Raw genomic sequence first — 25,740 nt, 5'->3', positions numbered from 1 at the left:
AATGATATTAGAGGGACACAGAAAAAGTCACTACAGAAGAAATTGTTAGAAGCAACCCATGTTTATTTTCATTGCAGCAGGGTAACAGGTTTACTCCTTCACAGCTAGTTACACAGCAGCGTAGCACTGGGAGCCATGCTCCGGTTTTCTCCAGGTACAAACATAAACCACGGAAGGATTTAGGTTAGAGGGGACTTCTGGATATCATCTGATCCAACCACTTGCAAAAGCAGGCCAACTTCAAACTTCAGGCTAGTTTTCAGCCTTGGTCTATGTCACCATTGTTCACAAGAGAGAGGAACTAACCCAGAGGTTGCATGAGTTCACGGTTTACAGTCTCAGCTCTCCCCAGGATTTCCAGTGCCAGGACAGCATTCCAGTGACAGTGCTTAAGTATCTCTGAAAATGACTGAGGGAGAATTAGAGAAATCTCTCCTTCCCCTTCTCTACCACTTTGAAGACCATCTGCCACCAGCCGATGGCTATGGGTGTGAACATCAGCAGCGTGATCCTGAATGCAGCCAGGAGGAGCACTCGGGCCTCCTGTTTGCCGCTGCCCGTGGCAGGGCTCTGGCTGCAGCTGCATTCTTTCCTTGCACGAGGGCAGGTGTCACAGCAGCAAGGAGCACACAGCCAGGCACTCTCAGAGAAGCTTCCCGAGTCACCTTCACGGGGAACAAGCCTTAGCACAGCTCTCCAAAGGGCACTCCCTAACACAAGGGCCGCAGGGGTCACTGAAGAGATTTCTCACAGATCCATGGGGCAGGGATTTCGCAGCTAGAAGCACGGATGACACCATACTCCAGAGTGGCACAGTTCTGCACAAAGCTGTTGAACAGGACCCTGTGGAAGACACAGGCGGAGCACACAAGCAGGGGGACGTTAGAGAGAGGTCTCCACTTTGGCAGGGGGAAAAATACCATAGATTTGGAGGTAGGAGACTCACTGCAGCTGGGCCTTATGTCAGGGAAGACCTGTCTCGGGACATGGGAAGTCTAGCAGTGGGGCTTGCTCTGCCCAGAGCTTATTGTGAGACTGTCAGTTAGTCTCATTCTGGGCTCTCCATTTCCCATCACTAAAGAGAGAAAAGCCCTGTCCTACGTGTTTTTTGCGATTCCACTTAAAGCATTTGGAGACCTTGGGACAGAAAGTAGCAAATACCCCAGTTTAAACCTGTTGTATGGGCATGTAAAAGGTAAAAGCTTCTGCTTCATTAAGGTTATCCAATCAAGGACCCTCTCAGTGCAAAAGGGGATAATAAGGAAGAAATGGCTAAACGGAAATCCACAGAGACACAAACCCAGTGCAAGTAAAATGACAGAGGCAACAGCAAAGACCAAAAGTCTTCAGCCACTAACTGATGCTCTGTCAAGGAAGCTCAGGCAGTGCTTTGGAGAGGGACACCCTGGGCTTTGTAACTGCTAAGGGGGCAACAAGAGGAACAGGGGGATTTGGGGTATTTGAAGTGGGCCTGTGGTACTGTGCAAAACCTGTTGAGGAAGATTTAGGGGAAGAGGAGTGAGAGAGAGGAGGGGATGGGTCATGCGTGAGCAGCTGCTGATGGTGTGTGAGCGTTGTCTGACCCAGCCCTGCCCTGATCACCGCAGCCCATCCTGGCTTCTCATTAAAGCCTCCCCGCATGCTCCCCCCGGCAATCTCACCCCCTGCCCCTGTGTGTCAGTGCTGTGAGGATGAGGTGCCAGCAGCCGGGGCACCCTGTGCGCAGGCACCGTGCCAGCTCTGGGGTCGGGGGGGTGCAGGACCCTGGGCGGTGGTGCCAGCCACTGGGGTGGGTGAGGGGCTCAGCCCGGTCCCTGGGTTGGGGTGGGTGTCTGTGTGTCCTGGGCGCAGCTGCTGGGGGGACCGGGCTGAGTGAGGGGCTCGGCGCCAGCAGCTGGAGCGGGGCCATGGGTCACAGCCCGTGTGCTGGGGGGAGAGGGCTTGTGTCCTCCCCCAGCCCGGGCTGCGCGGGCAATTCCCTAGCAAGCTCCAGGCTGCACTAGCCAGTGAGTAGGAGGCCCCGGGTCTGGGCAGGGGTATCAGGTGGGCAGAGTGTCCATGCTGGTACTTGTGGGGGTCCTGTAAGTGTGAGGTGCCTGTGAGATGAGTGAGTGAGTGTGCCCGCTTGCTAGCGAGCGCTGAGTGGGATGCAGTGGTGAGTAGGGGACCTGTGGGGTGGGTAAGAGGGGCTGGGATCTGGGCAGGGATGGTCGGATGGGGAGGTGCTCAGGGGATCCATAAATGTTTATGTGTGCTTGTGAACCTAGAGAGCCCTCTGTGTGTGCCTTCACTAGTGATCTTCAATCCTGAGCAGCCAGAGAGGAGGAAGGGGACTTGCCTGCCTACAGTTGTGCTTTATGTCAGCCCTGGCAGCATCACATGCAGGTGCTGCTGAAGGCAGGGCCTTGCCTGTGGCAGTCTGTGTCAGAGTCCTTCACGTGCATGTCTGTCTGTGTGTTTGAGTCTCTGGGATACATGCTCAGATTCACCTGGCTGAACCTGCAAATGAAAAGCAGCGGCTGTGTCCATCAGCCTGAGATAGACACTCCCAGGTCTCTGGGTGCACCCAGCTGGGGTCCAGCAGCCAGGCAGGAGGAACCCCTAACTTCTGGTGCTGCTAGAGCCTGCAGCCACTCTGAACATCCCTTACAAGCTGTGTTTATTGTTGGTTGACTTCCATTGATTACAGAGGGAACATTTTGTGGGAAAGGATTAAGGGTGTGGGAAGGACCTCAAGCCCTTTACTTTGTCTAAAAACACAGAGGAAACACCATACTCACTTTCTGTCAGTCAGTTTTGAGCCATCTTCCCAAATCCAGCCACCACCAGTGTTCTTCAAACCGATCCAGTAGGATTTACTGTAGATTATCTGGAAGAAGTCCTAAGAGGGACAGAGAGGCAGAGAGATCACTAGATTTGGAGAAACCCAGTCAGGTTCTGGGTTCTGAGGGGGAAATAAAGGGGCGTTGTATGAGAGAGGGAGTTCGCGGGCCATTTCTCAATGTTCTTTGAACACCCATGCCCATCCTTCCTACAGGGACATGCTTTGTAAGCCTCAGTGTTTCGGAGTGCCGGGCAGCTCCCCTGACCGGGGGGTCTGAGGGCTGAGCCCATGACAAACTCAGTGGAGGCTGGCAGAGAGACGCGAGTCCCTGGCGCAAAGAGGCCAAGCGAAAGCCCTGCCAGATGCAGGTGGATCCCAGTGCGCTGCAAATGCCCTTTACCCTCTCCCTTCCCCACGGAGGGGAAGAGCCGGGGCAGTACAGCGCCTTGCACCTCTCCCCCACAATCCTACCATCCAACATGGTAAAGGCCCTCTGCCCTTGCCACTGCAAAGGCACCCACCATTTCACTGGTACTGTTGATCACCAGGAGATGAGCTCCCTGTGCCTGGCAGGATTCCCGGCTGGAATGCCAGTCCTTCCTCTCCCTGGAGAAGAAGTAGCAGCATTCTCTGGAGGCCACCCACTGCTCAGGGCAGCGTGGACATGGACAGTCTGCAAAACAGTCATACATCTCTCTGCCCATTCATAGTCATAGCCTAGTTCATTACAAACGTGTTTCACAGATATACCCTCTCCAGAAGATGATTCTCCACAGTTACAGTAATGCCATCCCTGGAGCTCTGCTGAGACTGACAAAGACAATGTAATTACCTGCATCAGAGTCTGTGAAGGGCATCCATTTTCCAAATGGCAATAGGTGAGACTCTAGGGGTCTCTTGGGACCTTCCTTTTCCTTCCCAGTGTTTTTGGGGTTTTTTTTAGCTTTTCCCTCCCCTTTTTGTTCTGTTGTCTCTAGATAAACATCGTCTTTGGCCCATGTTTCCATCTGTCCGATGGGACAGGCAAAGCCCTGGCACCTGACGGGTTTGTGGCAGGTCACCCATGTCCATATAGCCTCCACCACTAGCGCTGGCTGCTGCTGGGGCTCATCCAGCAGCACATTTCTGCAGCACTGCTGCTTTGTTAGACACCATTTCCTACTCCTATACTTGCCTGAACTTCAGCTTCATAGCATTTCATGGCAAGCTGGTCAAAAGGCTTAAACTTCCTCGAAACAGGAATCATTTTGTAACAGCTGCTAGTCATGGAGGTCTTACAGCTTGAAGCACCTTCCTTTTCCTTCTAACAGGAGAGCGGCTGGTGGTACTCGCCCATGGACGGCCACTGAACACCCCAGGGTTCATTTTCTCTCTGTACAGCGCTGATCTCCAAACCCACAGACAAGAAATGGGCCTTCAGGTTATGTCCTTCATCCTAGAGCTGTAGTCATCAGGATGTAAATGGTCCTGAGTGGTTGAGCACAGTGTGCTTGCTATGCACTGCAGTCTACTCAGTCACCCCTTTCAAAGGCATCTTTGATGCTTTTTGCCCCTTACTCTCTTGTTCCTGCTGAGGGCAGGTCTAACTACACCAAGCTTAACATCTAAAAATTGCAGAAAAAAGAAGCAAGTCTTTTTTAAAAGGGAAAAAATACTTTTGTGCTCTTCTTGGACCCCTGAGCAGATTTCAAGAGTCCTTGTTCAAATCAAGTATTTTCAATGGAGGAGATTTATTTACCCTTGATAAGCCCCACTGCTGTTCCCAGCAATGCCAAGAAGAGGATCCCTAGAATCATTGCAATAATCCAGTGGGTAGCACATGAAACAGGGGAATCTAGCAAGAAAAAGAACATAAATGTGAGAAAGGTGAGGCTTTCTTAATGAGATCAGCTCTAAAAATACAATTTATATTGAACTGCTGTGACTGTTTACCTCAGTCTGCACTCACGGCAGAGTCCAATGCTGTAGACCAGATTCTTTTTGGTATTTCACACATGGATAATTTAATGTTTAATACCAGTTTACATGTATGATGATATGTGATGTCACATGAGATTCTGATTTAGCAGAATGATACAGCTATGTGTTGAAAGCACCACACAAGTGCAAATTACACTTAGCAGAATATAGCGATTTCAATACACAGCTGAATCACAATACAAATGTGATTGTCATGGCCAGGCTTTATGACATGCTCACCATTGCAATGCTGGGTGGCACCAGGAAGGTCTATGTGGGTTTAAGCAGCTCAAGTGTGTTGGTCTCCTCAAAGCTCTTTTTGTCAGTTGTTCAAGGGTTGTACTCTGTGTTAGGCTGTGCCATATACACACTCGCCCTGTGCCGGTCTGGCTAACTCAGGAAGACATTCACACTCTTTTGATTAACTCATGGACAAAAATTTACACAACCAGCTGATCCATTTAACTGATAAAGCCAGCTGATCCACCCAAGTGATAGAACTGCTGATCTCTGGTCCCCATACTGTTAAGTTTAACTTTCTTTCTGAAAGCCATGTTCAGTCACTGTGTACTGCATGAGTAGATTGCACTTGCCCATCTCCATTGAGCCTTCTTCCATTGTAGGGGCTTACTGATAAGTCACAATTTAGGATTACGTCTAATGAGAAGTCCAGACACAATGACTATTTTGATCCAGCATCAACAGAAATTATTACATCACATTATTTACTCTGTTGGAGCTGCAAGTCTCCAACTGTACCCTGCCTTGAACTGCCCATCCTGCCTAACCTCAACAGCAGGTTAGAAAAGAAAACTTTTTAGCATATAGATGCAAATCTCTACTTCAGACTTGAATCTGTTAGACTGTTTAAGTAATGCATACATCTTTCCCTTTATTAGCAGACTTTACCTTTGCTCTCAGTGTGCTCTTTTCTCTGTCTTCTCATCATCTTCTTCTTGGAAGAAGTGCAGTCTTTCACATTCAGATAGATACGCTCCTTTTTATTCCTGTCACATGCTTTTAAGTGTTGCTTATTTTTACTTCGGTTTACTTGGTGTTTAGAAGTCCAGTTAGCTACAACATCCAGATCTGGAACTGAATTTCCCTGAAGGTCAACAGAACTTCCCTCCCAGCTGTTTGGAATAATTTCTAATGACAGAGCATATTATTAGCAGAAGAGTAATACACAGAAAGAATGATGTCCTAAATCAGTTTTCTGGAATAACAAAACACTTAAGCAATGACAATAATTCATTAAGAGCTCTGCCTTTGTAATTAAAATGCTGCTATGATGGATGCTACGTAGGTCAATGTCAGACGGGGGATCTTGCTTTCACAGGGAATTTATCTAGCCTTCTCTACATTGACTAATATAAGTAAGCAACTTCGGCTTGACTGAGATGACAAAGGTGAGGAATTAAATTTCCTTATGTAGCAAATGGATAGACATGGGTAGTTCTAGTGGGACAATCTGCAGAACAGCTGGTGCAGTGCTGTGGTTTGGATTTGGTGTGAGAACAGTGTTGACAGGACACTGATGTTTTTAGTTGTTGCTGGGTGATGTTTATATTAAGTCAAGGACTTTTCAGTTCCTTGGGCCCTGCCAGCCAGAGGACTGGAGGGGTGTGGGGAATTGGGAGGGGACACAGCCAGGACAGGTGACCCGAACTAGCCAAAGGGGTATTCCATACACGTGGCATCATGCTGAGTATATAAACTGGGGGAAGAAGAAGGGAGGGAGGGGGGACATCTGCCATTATGGCATTTATCTTCCCGAGTAACCGTTACGCGTGACGGAGCCCGGCTTTCCTGGGGATGGCTGAACCTGCCTGCCCATGGGAATTGGTGAGTGAATTCCCTGCTTTGCTTTGCTTGCGTGCACGGCTTTTGCTTTACCTATTAAATCGCTGTCATCTCAACCCTCGAGTTTTTACATTCCTTTCCGATTCTCCCCGCCATCCCTCTGGGTGAGGGGGAGTGAGTGAGCGGCTGCGTGGTGCTTGGTGCCAGCAAAGGTTAAACCACAACAGCAACAGAGCACGTTGAACAAGTTGAATCTGTAGAATCCATTACTAAAATCATAGGCTTGTACTGCCAGTCCTTTTCCTACAAGAACAATTTCTCTGATCTGTCCAACAATATCAGTCTTTCCACCCAACTCTTTAGTCTGTGTAGAAAAAAGTTGCTCACACTTGCTTTTTGGACAGGTTGGGACTTGGCTTCAGGTGGAAACAGAAAAGGAATTCACAACTGACTCATTTTGTTGATTCTGAGAATTAATCAAAATCTGGAAACATAATTCTATGAACATTTGCATAATTATTTTTACTTTATTGGCTACCCAGAACATACATGTTTGATTTTGAAATACAAAAATATTTTGCATCTCTTTTCTTTGTTTCTTTTCCCTTCTTTTTCTTCTTACTCCTTTTATTTTTAAGGACATGGACAAGCACTGGTCGGGTATGTAAAGGTTGGGGGCAGGCTTGGCTGCAGTAACCATGAGATGCTGGAGTTCAGGATCCTGAAAAGAAGGGAAAAAACTTGAAAAGCAGAATCATGACCCTGGGCTTTGAAGAGAGCAGACTTTGGTCTGCTCAGCGATCTGCTTTCAGGAATCCCATGGAAGACAATCCTAGAGAGAAGAGAGGTTCAGGATCCTGGTTGGTTTTCAAGGATCAGCTGCTCTGAACTCAAGAATGGTCCATCCCAATGAGCAGGATACAAAGCAAAGGTGGTGGTGGGCCTGCATGGATGAGCAAGGAGCTCCTGATTAAACTCAGACATAAAAAGGAGGTGTACAAGAGGTTGAAGCAGGGTCAGGTGACCCAGAAGGAATCCCCTAACTTGCAGGGATGAGGAAAAGCTAAAGGACAGATGAAGCCCACCTGGATTTGAATCTGCTGGAGGATGTGAAGGGCAACAAGAAAGGTTTATATAGGTACATCAGTAAGACAAAAACTAGGGAAAATGTGGGCCTGCCTCTGAATATGCAGTGGAGCTGGTCACAATGACATAGAAAAGGATGATGTGCTCCATGACTTAGCACCTTCTTCATCTTAAGTCTTTACTGGTGTGACTTGCCTTCAGCAGTTTCAGGTCCATGAAAACTATGAGAAAGTCTAGTTCAAGGTAGACTTACTGTTGGTGGAGGAAGATCACACTAGGGAGCATTTAAACGAAATGTACATACACAAGTCCATGGGTTCACAGTAGGACACACGACAGGAGCTGTCTGATGTCATTGTGAGGCCAATTTCCATAAACCTGGAAAGGTAATGGTGATCAGGAGAGGTCTCTGAAGACTGGAAGACAGCAAATGTGACTCCTGTCTTCAGGAAGGAGGATCCAGAGAACCACAGGTGAGTCAGCTTGACATGAACCCCTGGGAAGCTGATGGAACAACTAATCCTAGAAACCATTTCTACAGACACCAAGGACAAGAAGGCAATCACCTTCTCGTCAGCATGGATTTACAAAGGGGGAAACATGCCTGACTGACCTGACAGCCTTCTACAATGAGGTGACTTGCTCATGTCCCCGAGTTCTTTATTCTGCTGCTGCAGCTGGCTACATATTCTAGGGTAGGATGTTCTTAATTTAAACCATAGATGTATCAAACAAATTTAAATACAGAATGCAGGATTAGATGCAATAAAAGCCTTCCTTTTTATAATTCAGTATAAGAAACTAAGCAATTAAACTTACTAAAACATAACTAATCAAACTAAATGCTGTCCTCCATCTTAGAGCTGGAGTATACCTGTGCAGAAAGTACACATTCAAAAAGAAGTAGCAATTCAACCTATATCTGGCTCTTCTTTCTTGTCACGAACAATAAACCACGGTAAACCCACACTTTGAAAAGATCACACCAGCTCACAGGAAATGCTTTTTCTGAAGACAGTATCTCCAACCAGACAGGAAGCATTGGCTTCATAAAAAGCTTTGGTGCCTGATATATTGCTCATAGGAAGGAATGATTTATAAGAAAGCCAATGAGGAAGCTCTACGTGCTCCTCTTCCACAATGCCAAATACTCGTCATAATGCCATCTTTCTGTGTCTCAGCAGATAGGTCTATTTTGCAACATGTCCATAGCTTAAGAACTCAAGCAAAATGCTTCCATTTCTGCTTTCTTTGTTTCTTTGGAGGGGGTGGGGCAATTTGCTGCTCTGGTTTTTGGTTATCTCAGAGTCAGGTCTTCTCACAAAAATACAGAAATACAATTATCAACAAACAAACTCATTTAAACAGAACAGCATATGTTGCTTTATACTGTACATCTCCACAATGTACGGTGCTGCTCGATCTCTTCACCTCATCTTGAAGATGGGTTGTGGTGAAGAGCTGGGAGCTGCAGCTCAGCTACACACATAAAAGATCACATACATGCAATTGATACAATAAAGAAAGGTACAGCTGATCATGACCTGACTTCAGGCACAAATATTTAATTGATTTCATTCTTATTACAATGATTCAGGTGAAAAGTAATGAAAGATTTCTCCAGCGGCAACAGCTCTGCTATAGCCTTTCCAGAACAAAATACTCTCTTCTTACCTACCCAAGCCCCATGCGTCTCCTCCATGTACTGAATTGTGAAGTACAAATCATGGGAAACTGATTAAACCACTACTGCTCACGCTGGCACTAAAACGTTTCTGTAAGGCTATGTGGAAGGTGAGAACATCCACTTTATTACAGTCATTTGATCAAGGACCCTTTAAATGCAGAAGAAGATAATAAGTCATAGAGACACAAACCTGGGGCATATAAAAATAACAGAGGCAACAGCAAAGACCAAAAGTCTTCAGACACTAATTGATGGGCCATCAAGAAACTCCAGGCAGAGCTTTGGAGAGGGACACCCTGGGCTTTGTAACTGCTGAGAAGGGGGCAACAAGAGGAACAGGGGGATTGGGATATCCCCAAAGCAAAACTTGTCGAGGAAAACTTGTCTACTCTATGATTTTAATGGTTTCTACCAGCCTGTGTAATGCGACAGGCAAGCTTCTGGTGCGTAGCTTTAAGACCCTTAAAAAGTGGTGCTGTGTTTGTCTTTTGTTTCTTTTGTGTTGGGATACATTCAAGAAGTAAACTACTCTGGTGGGCTGACCCTGGCCAAAAGCCAAAAACCCATCCAGTCACTCACTCACTGCCCTCTCCAACAGCACACAAAAAAAAAATAGACGTGAGGTGAGAGGACTTGTGGATTGAGGTAATGACAATTCAGTCAAGAAAGCAGAAGTTGCACACCCAAGCAAAGCAAAAAGTTTTTTCACTGCTTCCCACCAGCTAGCAGATGTGCAGCCAATACCAGGAAAGATGGGCTAAGCATGTATAATGGTTGCTTGGGAAGACAAATGCCATAGCCATGAAGGTCCCTCCTTCCTCTTCCTTGCCATGACCTGGGTGTTTCCTCTGTTGTTTCTTGCTCTTGTTATCCCCACCCTTTCTTGAACACATTTCCCGAGAGGTGCCACCAACCTGGCTGAGGGGCTCAGCTGTGTGCTGCGGTGGGTCCATTGCAGAGCTGGCCACCCCTGGTCTCTTCCCACAGAGACCACCCCTGCAGCCCCCCACTGCCTACATCTTACCACAGGCACCCAGCACAGTTACTTACTGTACTCATGCATCCAGGGGGAGCAGAGAAGGGGCAGGTGTTTAGGGAGCCAGAGCAGCAGCAGGCACCAGGCACCAGCTTCCATCACTGGGGCAGCTGGCACTGGGGTTGCACCACAGGCGCTGCCTGCCTTGCCCTGTGCACGCTCACATTGCAGCTTCCTAGCCTTAAGAGCTCGGTTTGGAAAGGTGGTGTTACTTCTTTCCTGTGTGCATTCTGCCAAAGGGTTGTGGGGGTTTTATTCTTCTGCTTTTTTTCCTGGTCCTGGTGCTATTTCACAGTGACTTCTACTTTCTAAGGCTCTTTTTTTACCTCCCATCTTTTTACCTTCCTTTACCTGCCAAAAGCTGCACTTTTGAAAGTGTGACACTTAAACTGATGTTCTTTCAACATGACTTTAAATAAGTTGCTGTATTTATGTGGTTCACTTCTATTAAAGACATACGACATTGGCTGGTTGGTTTCTTGTTGTGGTGCCCCCTCCCCATTCAGAACTGCAGCTGCATTACTTCCTGAGGCCGTGCACCCGTGTGCGAGTGTGTTGGGGCAAGACACAGAAGAAGACGTGGAGAAACAGCGAGAAATACCATTGTAAGGATTGTGATAAATAATAAATGAAAAATAAATTAAGACGCCTCTGTTGGGTAGTGAAGTTTTCATCTAAACTGCTATGGACAGAAATAGAGACTTTTGTGAATGTGAACTGCTGTGTTGGCTTTTTTCTGAAAATGTCGTACATGAAGAGGTAAGCAAGAAGAAATGAAAATATCACAATAGGCAACCAAAATGAGAGAAAATATCATTAAAATGTCCCATGCCCATGATCTGAGGTCTGGCAGCCAGGACCGGTCAGCTGCTGAGCCTCCGACCACGGGTTGTTCTTGGGCTTTGATGAAAGGTTCAGACATGTTGATGAATCTTGTTCCCATCATATTTGATTTGTTTAGATTTGCTAGCATAGAAGCAACAGGTAGTATTTATTAACACACAAATACCTCCTTGTGAGGCCCAAAGAATTTGGATAGCTAATTCTGAGAGCAAATCTCCATCTATAGATTCATTAATCTATGGCAGCATTTTTGGGTCATTCCAAGTGTAGCGGAAACATTGTCAATAGCTTGTTCAAGTTCAGCAACACCCAAGCGTGGAAATAGAGCATGTACAAATTCATGAAATGTAGTTGGTCGGGTTACTAAGGGCTTAGACACGCCATGCTTATTACATACAGGGTAACAGTTGCACTGAAAGTTAAAGGTTAAATTTTTAGATTGGACTACGAAAGGACCAAGATGTGCCTGCCTACTGTGGAGGTACCCTTTTGTAGGCATTAATGCTGCAAAGCCAGAACCATCCAGGTATTAAAACGGTGGGCCACCAACCCCGTCTAGAGTCATTGCGATGCTTGCAGAATGAACACCATGAGTTCGAAGGACAATTGAGTTTCATTAAGTGCATTTGACTTAATTGGATTGTCCAAAGGGATTGCAACCAGACACATTGTTTGTGCTGTATGCATAGCAACTATCATTAGTACTCAGACAACCATTCCTCTGCAGACCACATCATGTGGAATTAGGACTGGTGAAATTATAGTATCTTTGAGATTTTGTGTTATTAACATTCAGTGTAAGGTTCCCAAGTTCCAAACCATTAAAAACACCTTTCTTGGCAATTGCTGATTCATTATTACCGATCCATGAGGTTTCCAGATCAGAATCAATACAAGCTTGTGTTCTGTCGCATTTAAATTGAAAGCATCCTTGGATATGATTGTAATATAAAATGTAATTACAACTGCTCATCTTCCCCACCCAGACTGAATTTACACCCTGGGGCATTGTCATGTACCATGGGGCTGTATCATAACGACATGCCTTAAAAGGTTGTTGTCAATAATTTGGAGTATTGGGAAATAAATATGTCAAATTAGGTTGATACCAAGATGCTTATGTGACAGGTTCTGCTAACTACCACCATTTGCGTCCAGTGCTCAAGGCTGGTATAAACAACAGCAACAGTCTGATTCATTGCGCACTTGAGAGACTGTATTCATAAACTGAACAACACGATTGCTATCCCATTCCTGGGAAAAGGGAACAAACACTACTATAATCATGTATATTAAATAACAATTATAGGAAAGACAAAAAAATGAGGGAAGATTGCTCATGAAATGATTTCATTTCAGGTGAAATTGCCAGTCAGTAGGATGAGTAAGTTAGACCAAAATCCAAGGAATTAATCTGAGTTCCTGGTTGCTGATGTTGCAAGCAGGGCAACCTTAAAGAACAAAAAACAAGACACCTTCATTTATTTTGGGTATTAGGTAGTTTGGATATCCTGCACTCAGAAATGAGGTGCTTATTACTCTAGTGACTGAACATCTTCCACATAGTACTTTGAGGAGGTTTTTGTAATACGCAGGAAAACTTCCTTTTTGTGGAGATTCACCTGGACAATTTGTCCAATAGATTATAATAATTTATGCCTGAAGTTGAAGTTATCCACAGATGCATCACTTCTATAGCAAAAGTAAGATCTGTAATAGAAGGGACAGCAGCATGTAAGAGCTGCTTTTCATTCAATCCATTCAATATTTTTATTCAATGTATGATAATTTATCATCAAACGCCAGGTATCGTTAGGCTTACAGACAGGCCATGGAGGCAAGTTATATGGGGAATGAGTTTTCTGAAAAATACCCTGTCTTTCTAACTCCTGACTGAGAGCAGTTACGCCTTGTGAGGCTTCAGGGTGAATATGAAATTGTCATACACGGATTAAGTACTTTCAGGTAATTTAGGTGCAGCCTGTAACAGAAAAGTAGTAGACCCTCCAGCTGGTATCGCATCCTTAGAAATTACAGAAATCTGAGTTTGATTGTTTGGCATCCAATGCCTAAGGGAGTCTTAACAGTCTGAGATTTTAATAAATCCAAACCTAATATACTTAAGGGTCCTACCGCCACTAAAGGTCTCAGTGTTCTTCCATAGGGCAAAACCAACTTTATCTTGGCCTGTCTTTTTTTGGCAATCCCTGTTAAAGAAATTATTTCTTGAGTTTTCTGAATTAATCCAGGGGCATCCTCAGCTTTAATCATTGATATTGAGGCTCCCATACCCAAAGAGACAGAACATAAATCTATTGCTATTAATGGCATGCAAGGACTTTCACGAGCATTAATTAAAAAAAAAATCAGCCAATTGGGACAGATCTGCAGAACTCCCTGGGCTGTAAATTGGGGTTTTCTCTGTTTCTTTACCAATACTAGGATTGGGAAAGCCAGTGGAAGATTTTCTTATTCCTCCTCCCAGGAACATTCCTATCCAGTCCTCATTCAGTTTTTTGCCATACTCTTAGGACACCTGCCTTAGCTGTTCTTCATGAAAATTTGTGGTGGCCATCACAACCGAAGTGGGGGAGCACCTCTGCCTCTGGCAGGAGCCAGGAATTGTACCATGGAGGTTTTAATGACAGAGTACGAGGAGGCTCTCTTACCCATATGATGCTCAGGTAAGGACGTGGGTGTGGAAGGCCTGCTCTCAGAGTCGAGATCATGCTTTTCATTATCAGTTTTCAATACGTTGGTTCTTTCAGCAATCCCATTCCTTGAGACTGAGTGTGTATGCTCTTGCTCTGGCTGTTGTAAAGCCAGGGGTCTGAAATTAGTTTCTAATTGTCAGAGTAATTGGCTCTTATCACGACTATGAGATTCAAAGGCAGCTGCTCTAGCTCACTATAGAGTATTTTGAGCTTGCTGCCTCATGGCTTTAAATAAAGTGCCAGTGGCTGCTAATGCCTCTTAAGAAGCCCCATGAAGGACCCTTACCTGCCTTTGTTACATTTATGAGCCTCCTGGCACCTCTGAAATTTTGCTTACAGCATTTCCCAATTGAAACACTTTTTAGCTACTTAATTCTTCTCTCACATACATGTTTTCCATGCCTTATCTTCTTGTTATCTTCACTGTCTTCCTACCGCCTCTTCCTGTGGCCCTGAATTTTCCCAGGTTCAGAGCTGAGTTGGGACAATGGGATGGGGAGAGAGACCAATTTCCAGAGCTGTACTCGGGTAGCCTGGCTCCTATGCTAGGACATCCAACTAGGTTTTCATTACTGTTTCTGAAACATCAGTTTCGGATTAAAGACCTGAAGCCAGATGTGGGTGCCCTCACCCTAAAAAACATTATTAATATTTTTATAGAGATATAAATAAATAAGTGGAAAAAACCTGGTGAGTGTTTGGTTTGCATTTCCTTTCTTCCATGCAGTGTGGCTTCAGGCTTCAAAAAAACAACAGGGGCATTAAGCAAGTATCACGCAGGAGCATCCCTTGGCACTCAGCAACTTAAATAAACACTGACGTGTAATACAGTGAACAAACATTGTCCTGACCGTGATTGTTCTCAGAGTTATGATGCCCACTTTCTTCAAGCCTCAGCTTCTTGTGAGATACTGTTACCAATTCTAAATGTTGCAGAGAAGCTTCTGTACAGCTATACTCAAGGTTTTATCATCTGCGTATCGCATGTTGCAGAAATCTTCGTGATCTGCAAGTAATTTGCAGGAGTTTTCAAGGCTGCATGCACATGTGTAGGATGGAAAAATAGCTGGTAATAGTGAATTTTCAAAATGTGCTCACAACAGAGCTGCTAGTAGAAGCTGTGTAAGTATTGACCTTGATGGGAAGTCCTGCGTCTATCTCCCCATGATTTTCTGTTTCTCATTTTAAGTCTTTCCTTTCTCTCATTTTGGTTTTAGCAATGAACTGCAGTAACCACAGGCATCCTCTGCCTACTATTAACATAAGCATTTTTTGAGTACATACATCCACAGAAAGACACAAATATGAATATCATATATCCTTGCCTGGTGGCAAAATGTACCTTTGATAGCACGCCACAAAACTCCAAGTCTTAAGTGAAGCAAAGCAACCCTCTCACTATTTCATCCCTTACATTTTCCTAGACCTGTTCTCTGGAGAAGCAAAAAGATACAATTGGAGGTCAGAGATGGGCAGCTGGTGCTGCAAGAAGAGTACAGCCCTGGTAAGCATACCTGGGGGCACACACCACAATTACGCTGCAGGTAGGACATAATGGCAGGACTATCACCCACACGTCTTGCTGCTGTCAGGTACAAGACAAGCACCGAGCAATTCCACTTCAAGCAAAACCGAAACAATGGATGCCTCCTGGCCACAAACAGACCATCTGGAGTATCTCAGCATGTGCCAGCCTGAACAACAAGCCTGGACAGGAAGCAACCACCAGGCAGCAAAGCCCCCTTCTTTTCACAAATGATGCTTCACTTCAGGTACCAGCTTCTGCCAAACTGATGACAACCATGGTGGAAAAGACAAGTCTGGTACTAGTTACAGCATCCATAACCACAATCCAGACCTTCTTCCAGCGTCCGTGTCCTCCAGCAATCCTCCCTGGCACCACTCCCAGGCACAGAGCAGTGCAGGCAAGCGTTTTGGCCAGTGTGAGGTAACCTGGCAGCTTTACCTCTGGGGTGAAAAGCTGGCTCTGTCACAGGCAATAAGATAACCTACATTGGAATTACAGTGCGGTGCCTGGCAAAAAATAGCAGCTAGGAGATTATTTTTCTAACTAATTTCTTCTGACTCAATTCACAGACTTCCATAGAAGAGAGCTCTTTCAAACACTTTTGTCCTTATCTTTGCCATGTAAATCAGCTCACTGAGTAATCACATGGCTGTACTGTAGCCTCATAACTCTGGATGTGCCCTGAGTGAGAAGAAACATACAGCTCCTCTCACCGAAGAGGTAATTATCGTGTTTGCATTCAGCAGCTCCTGCAAAGAAAAAGGTGGTTTAATTAATATGAATCACACTAGCACCTCTTCCTACTCTGAATAGTCTTGGAGAATTTAGTCATATCATAGCAAATGTTGCCCTGAAGACAAAATATCCAAATGTGCTAGCACAAACAGGTGAGGCAGCCAGCTATTAACAACTGAGAAGCAAGAGAGAGCATTTTCCACATAACGCCCTGGTTTAAGATTAGCATGAAGAACAGTTCCAATGCAGGTACTGCTCTGTGATCTCAAACCAGGCAACTTGCTCAAAATCAGATGTTTGAACAAATTCATCAGTCTTAGTCTGGCTATCTTGATGTTACTCTACTATCCTGGTGGGCTCATCCAGATCCTGTTCCGACATACCCAGTTCTCCCTGGACACCGCAATGAAGGGCTCTAGATGTCATTGCAGGGTGGAGTGTATCTCACACAGCAAACAATCATTGTGTTATTAATGAAGCAATAGGGAAAGAACAAATCTGCCGTGGCTAGCGGGAATCAGGAAGAAAGGCGCAGCATGGGTGTCATGACAGGGCTTGGTCTTGTGCTTCCTGATAAGCAGATCCAGCCCCTTTGGAAGGTAGTGGATGGAGGCAAGGGTCATCCTATGGCAGCAAGAAGACACAGTAGCTTCTTCCTCTGCCATGAACAACTCCTTAGCTTCTTTAATCCTGCCTGGGCTCTTCTCTCGCTCTTTAATAGTTCTTTCACTCTAAAACCCTGGATGGTGACATCTCTACTTCTACCAAAAACTGCTGCAAGAAAAAAAACCTTCAAATTTAGAGTCTGGACAGAAATCATTCCTTGACTTATGTGCACTGTTTTAAACTCTAAAATAAACAGGATTATGAATATTTCGTAGTAAGTCTTGTTGGCAGTGTTGTAGCTCAAGCATAGCACTGTTAAACGCTGCTTCCTCACAGAACAGGTCTGCTCTAAGTTTCTCAAAGTCAGAAGTAGTTACTGTAAGTGAAGCAGTTTGTGCAGAAGGGAAGGAGAGGATAGAGTGAGTTGGTTTCATTGTAAGATATTTTTGTATTCATCAAGTTAATCCATATATGACAAAATGACAAGTTTCTTATTTACATTTTTTATTTTGGTTGTTTGTTTGGGTTTTTTTTAATTTACACTTTGAGATGGAAAGTCACACTCAAGGTTGAACAGAGATATTTGGAAAGGAGCAACTTCTGTGAATACAGTGTACCGGGTGATGAAGCAGGACATGCTTAGAGGCAGTCTCCAGGAAGCTGGCCAGCTGCTGGGAGCCCGGGAGACAAGAGGCTGTATATCTGTCCACCGGCTGGGGACTCCCCATGCATGCTTCCATGTGTGACAAAAGACCAGCTGTAAATACCATGACAGACGCATTTTCAATACACAGAAAGAAATCTGTAACACAGGACACCTCAAAAAAGCACCCAGCACTTCTACCTAAAATAGCTGCAAGGGAGAAGAGCTTTCAGCTTAAATAACACCCAGCCACTCACTCGCCAGTGAAGGCTCAGCCTCCCCACTCACACTTCAAGCTCACACAGTCTTAAAAGCTCAGCAACAAGTCCAAGATGAACTTTAAATCTGTGCCTCCAGCACGAACAGGAAAAAAAAAAGCTGTGCCGGATAAGAAACATTTATCGAACCTAAGAGTGAAGTAAGAAGCAAGATCCAGGAGCTGTGAAACTCTTGGGACAGCTGGAGTCCAGCAATTTTTGCTTCAGCTTTAAAGAAGTCTATATGTGATGCAGGTTCTATGGATACCTATCATCCTTACTAAGATCTGGAATTTCAAGACCCTTTTGCCTTATCTGATATGATATGGTATTTCACATGCCAGTTGCATCCATGTCAGGTTCACTCTAAACAAGCAGAAGAAAACACTGTGGCTGCACTTTCCACACCACATTTCTTCATCTGCTGCTTACTGACTGCTCACCTGCAGCTCAACCACATGGCAGGGCGCTTACAACTCACAAACCAACCACCAAACTCAATTTTAAAGCGGCTATAAAAGCAGCTACACAGCACAGCAAGATTTCAGTAACAATTTTCTGAACAAACTACTCATAACTGAGGTGTATCCTTTCACTTAGAGTAACAAAGGCTAGGTCGGATGCCATTCCAACATTGGATCATCAAGAATGGACAGTAATTTGCAATAGGGGATCACAGCAGATTATCAACATTTTCAACACAAGCAGCAAAGCTATGGTGGGTAAGACATGACAGGTATTCAGGAAGCATTCTCTAATGCCAGTGTACAACTTGGCCTGAAAAAATAAGTATTTGTTGTCAGTCCCAAATGAATTAATGTCACCTTGTCAGTGTTTTCCAAGCATTCTTTTTTTACCTGATATCTATCTATCCATCCTGAGTCAGACTCCAAACTCTGCTGCCATTACAGATCTGAAAAGTCACTCATGGCCACCCACATTTTTCACGTTGTATGCAGATCTTAAGGAAAAGACTGATCTCCTTCGCTGGTTTCACTTGGCTAAAGGCACCCACGCTGGCTGAAGTCAGCTCTTTCTCTACAGCCATTAGCTGTATCTAGCAGCTTTTATAACCTTTGAACAGAAAAGCTACTGCCACATAGAATGAGGCTTGCAAGCACACATTTGGACCCCGAGAGTATTTTAAAAATATTAGTTGAAACTATCCTACAAACCACTTAAAGATTTTCTGCACAACTCTGCCTTTATATGTTTAGTCTATTTTAAACAGCTCTCCAGGGGATAAGACCTTCAAGCCTTCTGCCTTCACTTCTTTTCTGGAAAAAAAAAAAAAAACCCACAACAAAATGTAATTATTTTAACATGCATAAGTCCAGTCATGGACTATACTAAGCATGTTTCCTGGTCATCTTTGGTTTCCTGGTATGTTTTGTACATGAGCCATATTCAAAAGTCCTTGGATCACCGACAAGCTATATGAAATCCACTTATTGTGCTGGGTATTGAATAACTCCATTAAACTCCACAGGATTGCTCATGCCATGCAAAATAAGAGTTACTGTATTTTTGTGTGTGATATTAAATGAAGAATTGAAGAATGGTTTTGATATAGTACTCAAGCCACTGTTGCTAAAAGTCAGTGATGGCAGCTCAGGCTGGTTTGCTACACACTCATACGAGATTCTTGGGAACAAGTTACGCAGGGGAGGACTGTAAGAAAGAGAGGAAGGTAAAATAAGATTCCAAAGGCAGAACTGGGCAGAGGTGGGCACAGGTGGCAATGATACACCAAACCCACAAAGGGAAATACAGCAGCCTGAACAGAAATGATTTCCATAGGCAGTGGAATCTGAGATAAAATTATTACAATTCAAAACAATTTATAATAAGAAAACCAAGACAGCATTTGTTAACATGTGGAAAAAAACTTACTGGGTAGCAAGAACTAAGCCACAAAAGACTCAAAGATTTCCATGAGCATCACCAAGCTAGCAATTTAAAGTTTTGTGTATGAATTATCAGTTTCACACACTGAGTAGAAATCTACAAATGGCCCAAAGGGTTGATTAGGAAAGTCTCCACCAAACCAGTAAGCATGTGGGATAACCCAGAAAACAGAACAGGAATATATCCGTTCTTACAGCAGTTCAAATGTGGCAGGCTTCATCTGAAAGCTCAAACTCTATTAGAAGACAGTACAGCTGCTACTGTTACCTGAAATGTAATAATCAACTACACATGGAGTTGTTTTAATTGTATTCAGATTCACAGTTGCATCTAAACAAAGCCAGGCGTACAGACAAGTCCTCCTCTTGCATCGCAGCATTAATTCTTACTTTTAAGGTAGACTACCAGATGTGGTAAGGCCAGCCAGTCCTGCCATACAACTGACAGCAGCGACTATATGGAAACAAGGGCAAACACTGCAGCCTGGGGGACAGGGCTGAGTTTTGTCACGTTGCTGCCTGTTTCTTATATAAGAAACCACGCTGGCATCCTGTATGAACCTGTGTGAAGTAAAGGCACCCACCACCCTGTTACAAGGATTTTTTTGACATCCATTTGGTCCGACAGCTGAGAAACTTGCCCCGCCTTAGCAAAAGCCACTGCTGCAGTGATGCATGACTGATCTTTGTTATTAGGATGCCGCCTCAGAACAGCCCTGACGGCAAGGGCTGCTCCAGCAAAGGCAAATAAAGAGCAAACAATGCGGGGTGACGGCAGCAGGGGAAAGTAAAACAGAACTAAAGTACCGGTCAGAAATTGGAAATAAGCTTGGGAGGTGAACGAGCTTGTAACTTCTGAGCTTCAGCTATAACATGCTTTGTGTGAAGCAATGCTGACATAGGAACAGAAGAGCAAAACCCCTAATGTAGAACACAAAGCTACAGAAGTATAATGCCTCTTGCAGAAGCGAATGACAATGGGGGCTGTTTAAAAAAAAGCACAAGAGGAAAACCCCAGGCCATCTCCTTTTGTCATAGGTAGAAAGACCTATTAGAGCCTTCTACAAATAAGCATTCTATAAATATGAGACTACAGTGAAAAAAATTAGCACTTTTAGGTGTCTTGGAGAGTTTGCAGGGGATACGTTTGTGAATTACTGCTGTTTCTTTGATGGTACCTGCTATAAATAAAAGCACAAGCTGTAGGCGGCAGCATAAACAAATGCACTCTCACATCCCCATCACCAAACCACAGCTCCCACCAAAAAGCAATTCTGTGACCACAGAAGAGCAAGTAGGAGCACTGCACTATCCCTTTCTGTGTTTACATGGGAATCCTTTGCAACATGCCCACTGTAGCAGGAAGAAGATTTAGGGAGGCCTAGAGAATTCAAAAAGACTCTTCAAGGGCTCATGGCTCCTCTGTAGTTTCAGGAAATTCCAAGCATGGTGAAGCCAAACCGCACCACCGATATTTAATATCTGTGCGCCCTGTCTGTTGTCACTTTTTGGACCATAACCTTTTTTTTCCTCTCTGCCTGCACTGGACAGAACTTCCTCATCTTCAGAAGAGCTGTTAGTGCTAATTCAGCCTCTCACTGAAAAGATGATCAAGTGGCTGAAGAAGACAGGTAGCTGATAAACCTTTATCTGTAATGAAAGATGTGCTACATTGACATTTGAGAAGGACAATGAAACAATCCACTGTTTTCCAGTCTCCAATCCTATAGAAGCAGATCCATTGTATGCTGGTCCCATGAAGACTCAGATGCATACAGTGTACATGCCGCGGTGCTAAACTGCTCCTTCCCTGTCCTGTCGAAAGCAAGGCTGGGCAAACTCACTCTCAAATGGGCAGTAGAGTGAGGTGAGACAGCCCTTGTTGACCCTAACACTCGCTACCTCTCAGCACACCTGATCTCCTCCGGTGCAAGGTCTCACCATCAGGGCTTCAAAAATGCAGGAGGCAGCAATGCAACAACTGTGCTGGTTCTCTGCATTTGTTCCAGGCGGAGGAATTCTTCTCTTGTGTTCTAAAAAAGCTTCCAGGCTTACACCCCAAGCCTAGGGCGTGACCACGCAGAAAGTAAAAAGGTTGTTTCAAAGAAACAGTAAACTCACACTCTTGGTGATTGCAAATTGTCCGACAGAAGTATCACAACGCGGAGAGGTGAAGCCCAGGTGCAAGTCCATTCTGCCAGTTCTGCAGGAGTTGGGGCTCTGCTTCACACCAAGTCAGCGGGGACTGACTGAACTATGTGGATGGCCCTGCCATCTTGCAGAAAAATTCAACATCATAATCAAAAGTCAACATTTTTCATGGGAACAAGATATTTCAATGAAACAAATAAAACCAAGTCGTTGAAAAATCCATGCTTGTCCACAAAGCCACTGTGAAAAATCTTCACCAAGCCCTCAGTGGATTCACTAATGAGGAATTCATGCGTGAGTCCACACTGATCCTAAAAATTTAGACCCATGCATGGAGACTGCCATGTGGAAAAGATTTCTATGCAGAACTACTTTAATTAGCATGAAGTGTAGTTAAACTAGGGTAACTCCACGTGTGTAATTCCTTTTATGCCACTATAAAAATTAATTTTATTTAGATTGTCACTTATTATTAATTTATATATAAACCTATATAAATTAATCCGGCAAAAAGGCAGTCAAACCAGAATAAAAATGCTTGCATCAAGAATCAAAACACTTTATTGAAAGGAAATTAAATTTAGACCTTATTATACAGTAGGATAATGTCTTTCTGTGGGCAAATTCATAAGCAGGGTCTTGGCACAGATTTGCTCCCAGGAGAAACTAAAGCAGATTTTTTGTTAGAGGCTGTGAGGTGCTCAGCATCCTGGATTCCCACAGATTCCCTTGATCAAAGCTTTGATAACAGAAACAAAATATGAGGATTCGTGTAAACCAGAACATTGCTTTCTGTGATGTAACAAGATAGGGAGCTTTGAGAACAGCGATGCATTTGTCACATTTATCTCTCCGTTTAACAGAGCTCCCTGTGAAGCACTGTGCATTATTCGTCAGGTCTGCAGCGGCACTATGGATGCTGTTCACAGCTCTGAGATTGTATGACATGTCTGAAACACACCCACCCTTTCACCAGCAAGACCTCTGAGAATATCCCATCCTTGGGCTTGAACCAAGCAAACAGTTTTTTTAAGGGATAGTTTATTCATCAAAAAAATAATGCCAGCTGACTGACTGTGAATTTGACCTAGATTTACCAGGTAGCTTTGAACCTGTTTTCAAGGGAGGGAGGGAGAAGAGGATGTTACTGTTTTAGCATTTTGGAAAGAAGGTGTTTCAATTCTTCAAGCCAGATTTACACCAACAGCGGTTATGAACATTAAGGTGGCGGTTAGCCAACACCGTAAGAAAAGTCAGAAAGCTAACTGAGCACTCTAACGGCATCTGCAACGCTGTTGTGCTCTATGAACTAACATTACTTTTATTTCTGCATGGAAACATAGTTTCTTACAAATCCTAAGTGATATAGGAAAAACAACCATTCAATTAATTGTATTTAAAAGAGGAAATTTCCTAATGTTTTCTTTGGAAGAAGACCAATAATTTTTGATAGAAACAGGATTCTAAGCTCCTTTTTACAGCAATGTATGTTTAATATCTACAGTGGCGGCTGAAGACGTCCTTCAGGGTAAATATCCCCCTTTAGAAGAGCCATCGTTCAGCTTATTTTCACAACACAGATTTTCAGCTTTGCATCCTAATGGCTAATGTACATAATTTTGGCCTTATCAGATGCTGCAGGTCTGCAGCATGCTCTGAAATTATCAGAAAGACTGAAACCTGGTGGACGTGACTGACGGCAATCAGGCTTTTGTGGGTGGCTAATGCCCTCCGACTTCAAACACATACAAGGGTCATGCCAATTGGAGGGATAACGGAGTGAACACTGAAACCACTCTTCACACAAAACAGTAAAACTATTCCTTTAATGTGCATTGATTCTTTTTTTTACAAGAACCTTTATAGCTTAAAGTGCCAAAAAAATCAGAGAAAAAAAAATACAAGGCACTGTCAACTTAGAAACCACAAACAGTAGAAGACAGATGAGAAAATCTGTTTCAGAGACTGATTCTGCTTCTTTTGAAATGATGGGAAAATGTTAATGACTTAAGTGCCTCTGAATTTTTACAAAGTTTGCATGTTCATTACAATCAATGACCAAATATTTTCAGATCAGCTTTTTGCAGCTTACATTATAAAATACAAGTGCTGAACAAGCAAAAAACCCACTTTTTTTTATTAAAGAGACATACTCCTCTTCCAGGCAGACACTGAAAACATACAGGTGCATTTCCACTGGGACTTAACCCCTCAGCTGTCCTAGGGCAAGTCTTAGCAGATGCACTACTAATTTTTCTGCACAGCCAGAGCCTGCTCATAACCTGAATAGTCAAATCACGTGCACTCACCTAAATCACCAAGTGCAACAACCCTAGTCACCGAAATCTGTAGTGGAAACAAGACTGGAACTCAAATGAACACGTATCCACTGATCCAGGCATGGCGTATGAATGGCTTACAAGAAAAGTACATACATTAACTTTCTCACATTATTATTTTAAGCTGAATCTTGAGTTCATATTGAGCAGCTCACTGGGCAAAAGTTCACCTCTTCCATATGATTACCAAAGTTATCTGTGTCGTTTATATGCAAGGCCTTGAAGTATCTCTGTTGTCATCACAGTATTCACAAAATGCCACATACTGGCACACTTGTCATCGGGTAACTCAGAAGTGCATGTCCAATACCCAGATCCTCGCTGTGGAAGTCATACAGCAAAGGTGTCACCACAGTGGCAGGCTATAGTATATTCTCGCCGTAATCACACAACAATGTCACTATGCAGGTTTATTTTCATCATATGTTGTTTTTACTGTAGATCAGCCTTTCTTATTTGGTGTACACTTAATATTTCCATACTGTTTTCACAGTAGCTGTTGTAACGATGGACAGATGTCCCCAAAAAAAACCAAAAATAATTAACTCAGCAATTAGCAACTCAAAAGAGAAGCACATGAACAAATGACCTGCTCTGCTCAAAGGAATGATTGGTTAAGGCCCATCCCTCAGAAATTCAGGTCTGTAAGAACTTTTTCCTAAGACAAGCATGGCATGGTATGACTTTTGTCTTGGAGTACTGACTTGATCCCATAGCTACTACAGGGAAGGAACACTCTACATGAAGATGTATTACATTAATGTAACAACTTCTGCATCCACAGATACGCACGGATCGTTTAGTTTTTCTTTTAAATACAGTACCCGTTCACCCGTGGGAAGTTGAGTATAAAGCACTGGAGAAATCCCAGGTATTTATTGAACACTTAAAAGACAAGAACACAACTGTCTTGAACAGGACCTTAGTGAACGGACAGAAAACTATCCATTTGTATTACCTACTCCGTACACTTTTTCCTATAGGGCTGTGCCCCACAGCATATTCCCAAGGTCATCTCCTCCTTTGAATACCCAACTGATACAATTTCTTGGAACAGAAAGGATGGGGAGAGACTTCCAGAAACCTCCTTGTGTTGGGCTGACCCTAGCAGGATGTCAGGTGCCCACCCAGTCACTCTATGACTCCTCCTCCCCAACTGGACAGGGGAGAGAAAATATGACAAAAGGCTCGTGGGGCGGGATAGGGAGAGGGGGAGCACTCAGCAATTACCGTCACAGCAAAACAGACTCAACTTGGGGAAAGTAACTGATCACCAACCAAAATCAGAGTGGGATAATGAGACATAAACACAAACCTTACACCACCTTCCCCCCACCGCTACCTTCTTTCCAGGCACAGCTTCACTCTCTACTTTCTCTACCTCCTCCACTCCAGCAGCACAGAGGGATGGGGAACGGGGGTTACAGTCAGTTCATCACATTAGTTCTGCTGCTCCTTCCTCCTCACACTCTTCCCCTGCTCCAGTGTGGCCTCCACAAACTTGTCCAAAGTGGCTTCTTCCCACAGGCTGCAGTTCTTCACAAACTGCTTTAGCATGGGTCCTTTCCACAGTGTGCAGTCCTTCAGCAGCAGACTGCTCCAGCACGAGTCCCCATGGGGTC

General features: G+C 44.2%; 1 protein-coding gene across 1 annotated transcript; it reads right to left on the bottom strand.

Annotated features, from left to right (window-relative positions):
• Window positions 1-731: 731 nt before the first annotated feature.
• Window positions 732-3,516, bottom strand: LOC119148979 (killer cell lectin-like receptor subfamily G member 1). The gene is made up of 3 exons (XM_037389784.1): window positions 3,346-3,516; window positions 2,781-2,881; window positions 732-843 (listed from the first exon to the last, which is right to left on the bottom strand). The coding sequence occupies exons 1-3, from the start codon at window positions 3,514-3,516 to the stop codon at window positions 732-734; spliced, it is 384 nt and encodes a 127-aa protein (XP_037245681.1).
• Window positions 3,517-25,740: the final 22,224 nt, after the last annotated feature.

Source organism: Falco rusticolus, chromosome 5 (genome assembly GCF_015220075.1).
Source record: "Falco rusticolus isolate bFalRus1 chromosome 5, bFalRus1.pri, whole genome shotgun sequence".
Classification (NCBI taxonomy): Eukaryota; Metazoa; Chordata; class Aves; order Falconiformes; family Falconidae; genus Falco; species Falco rusticolus.
This window is presented reverse-complemented; position numbering and strand designations above follow the sequence as displayed.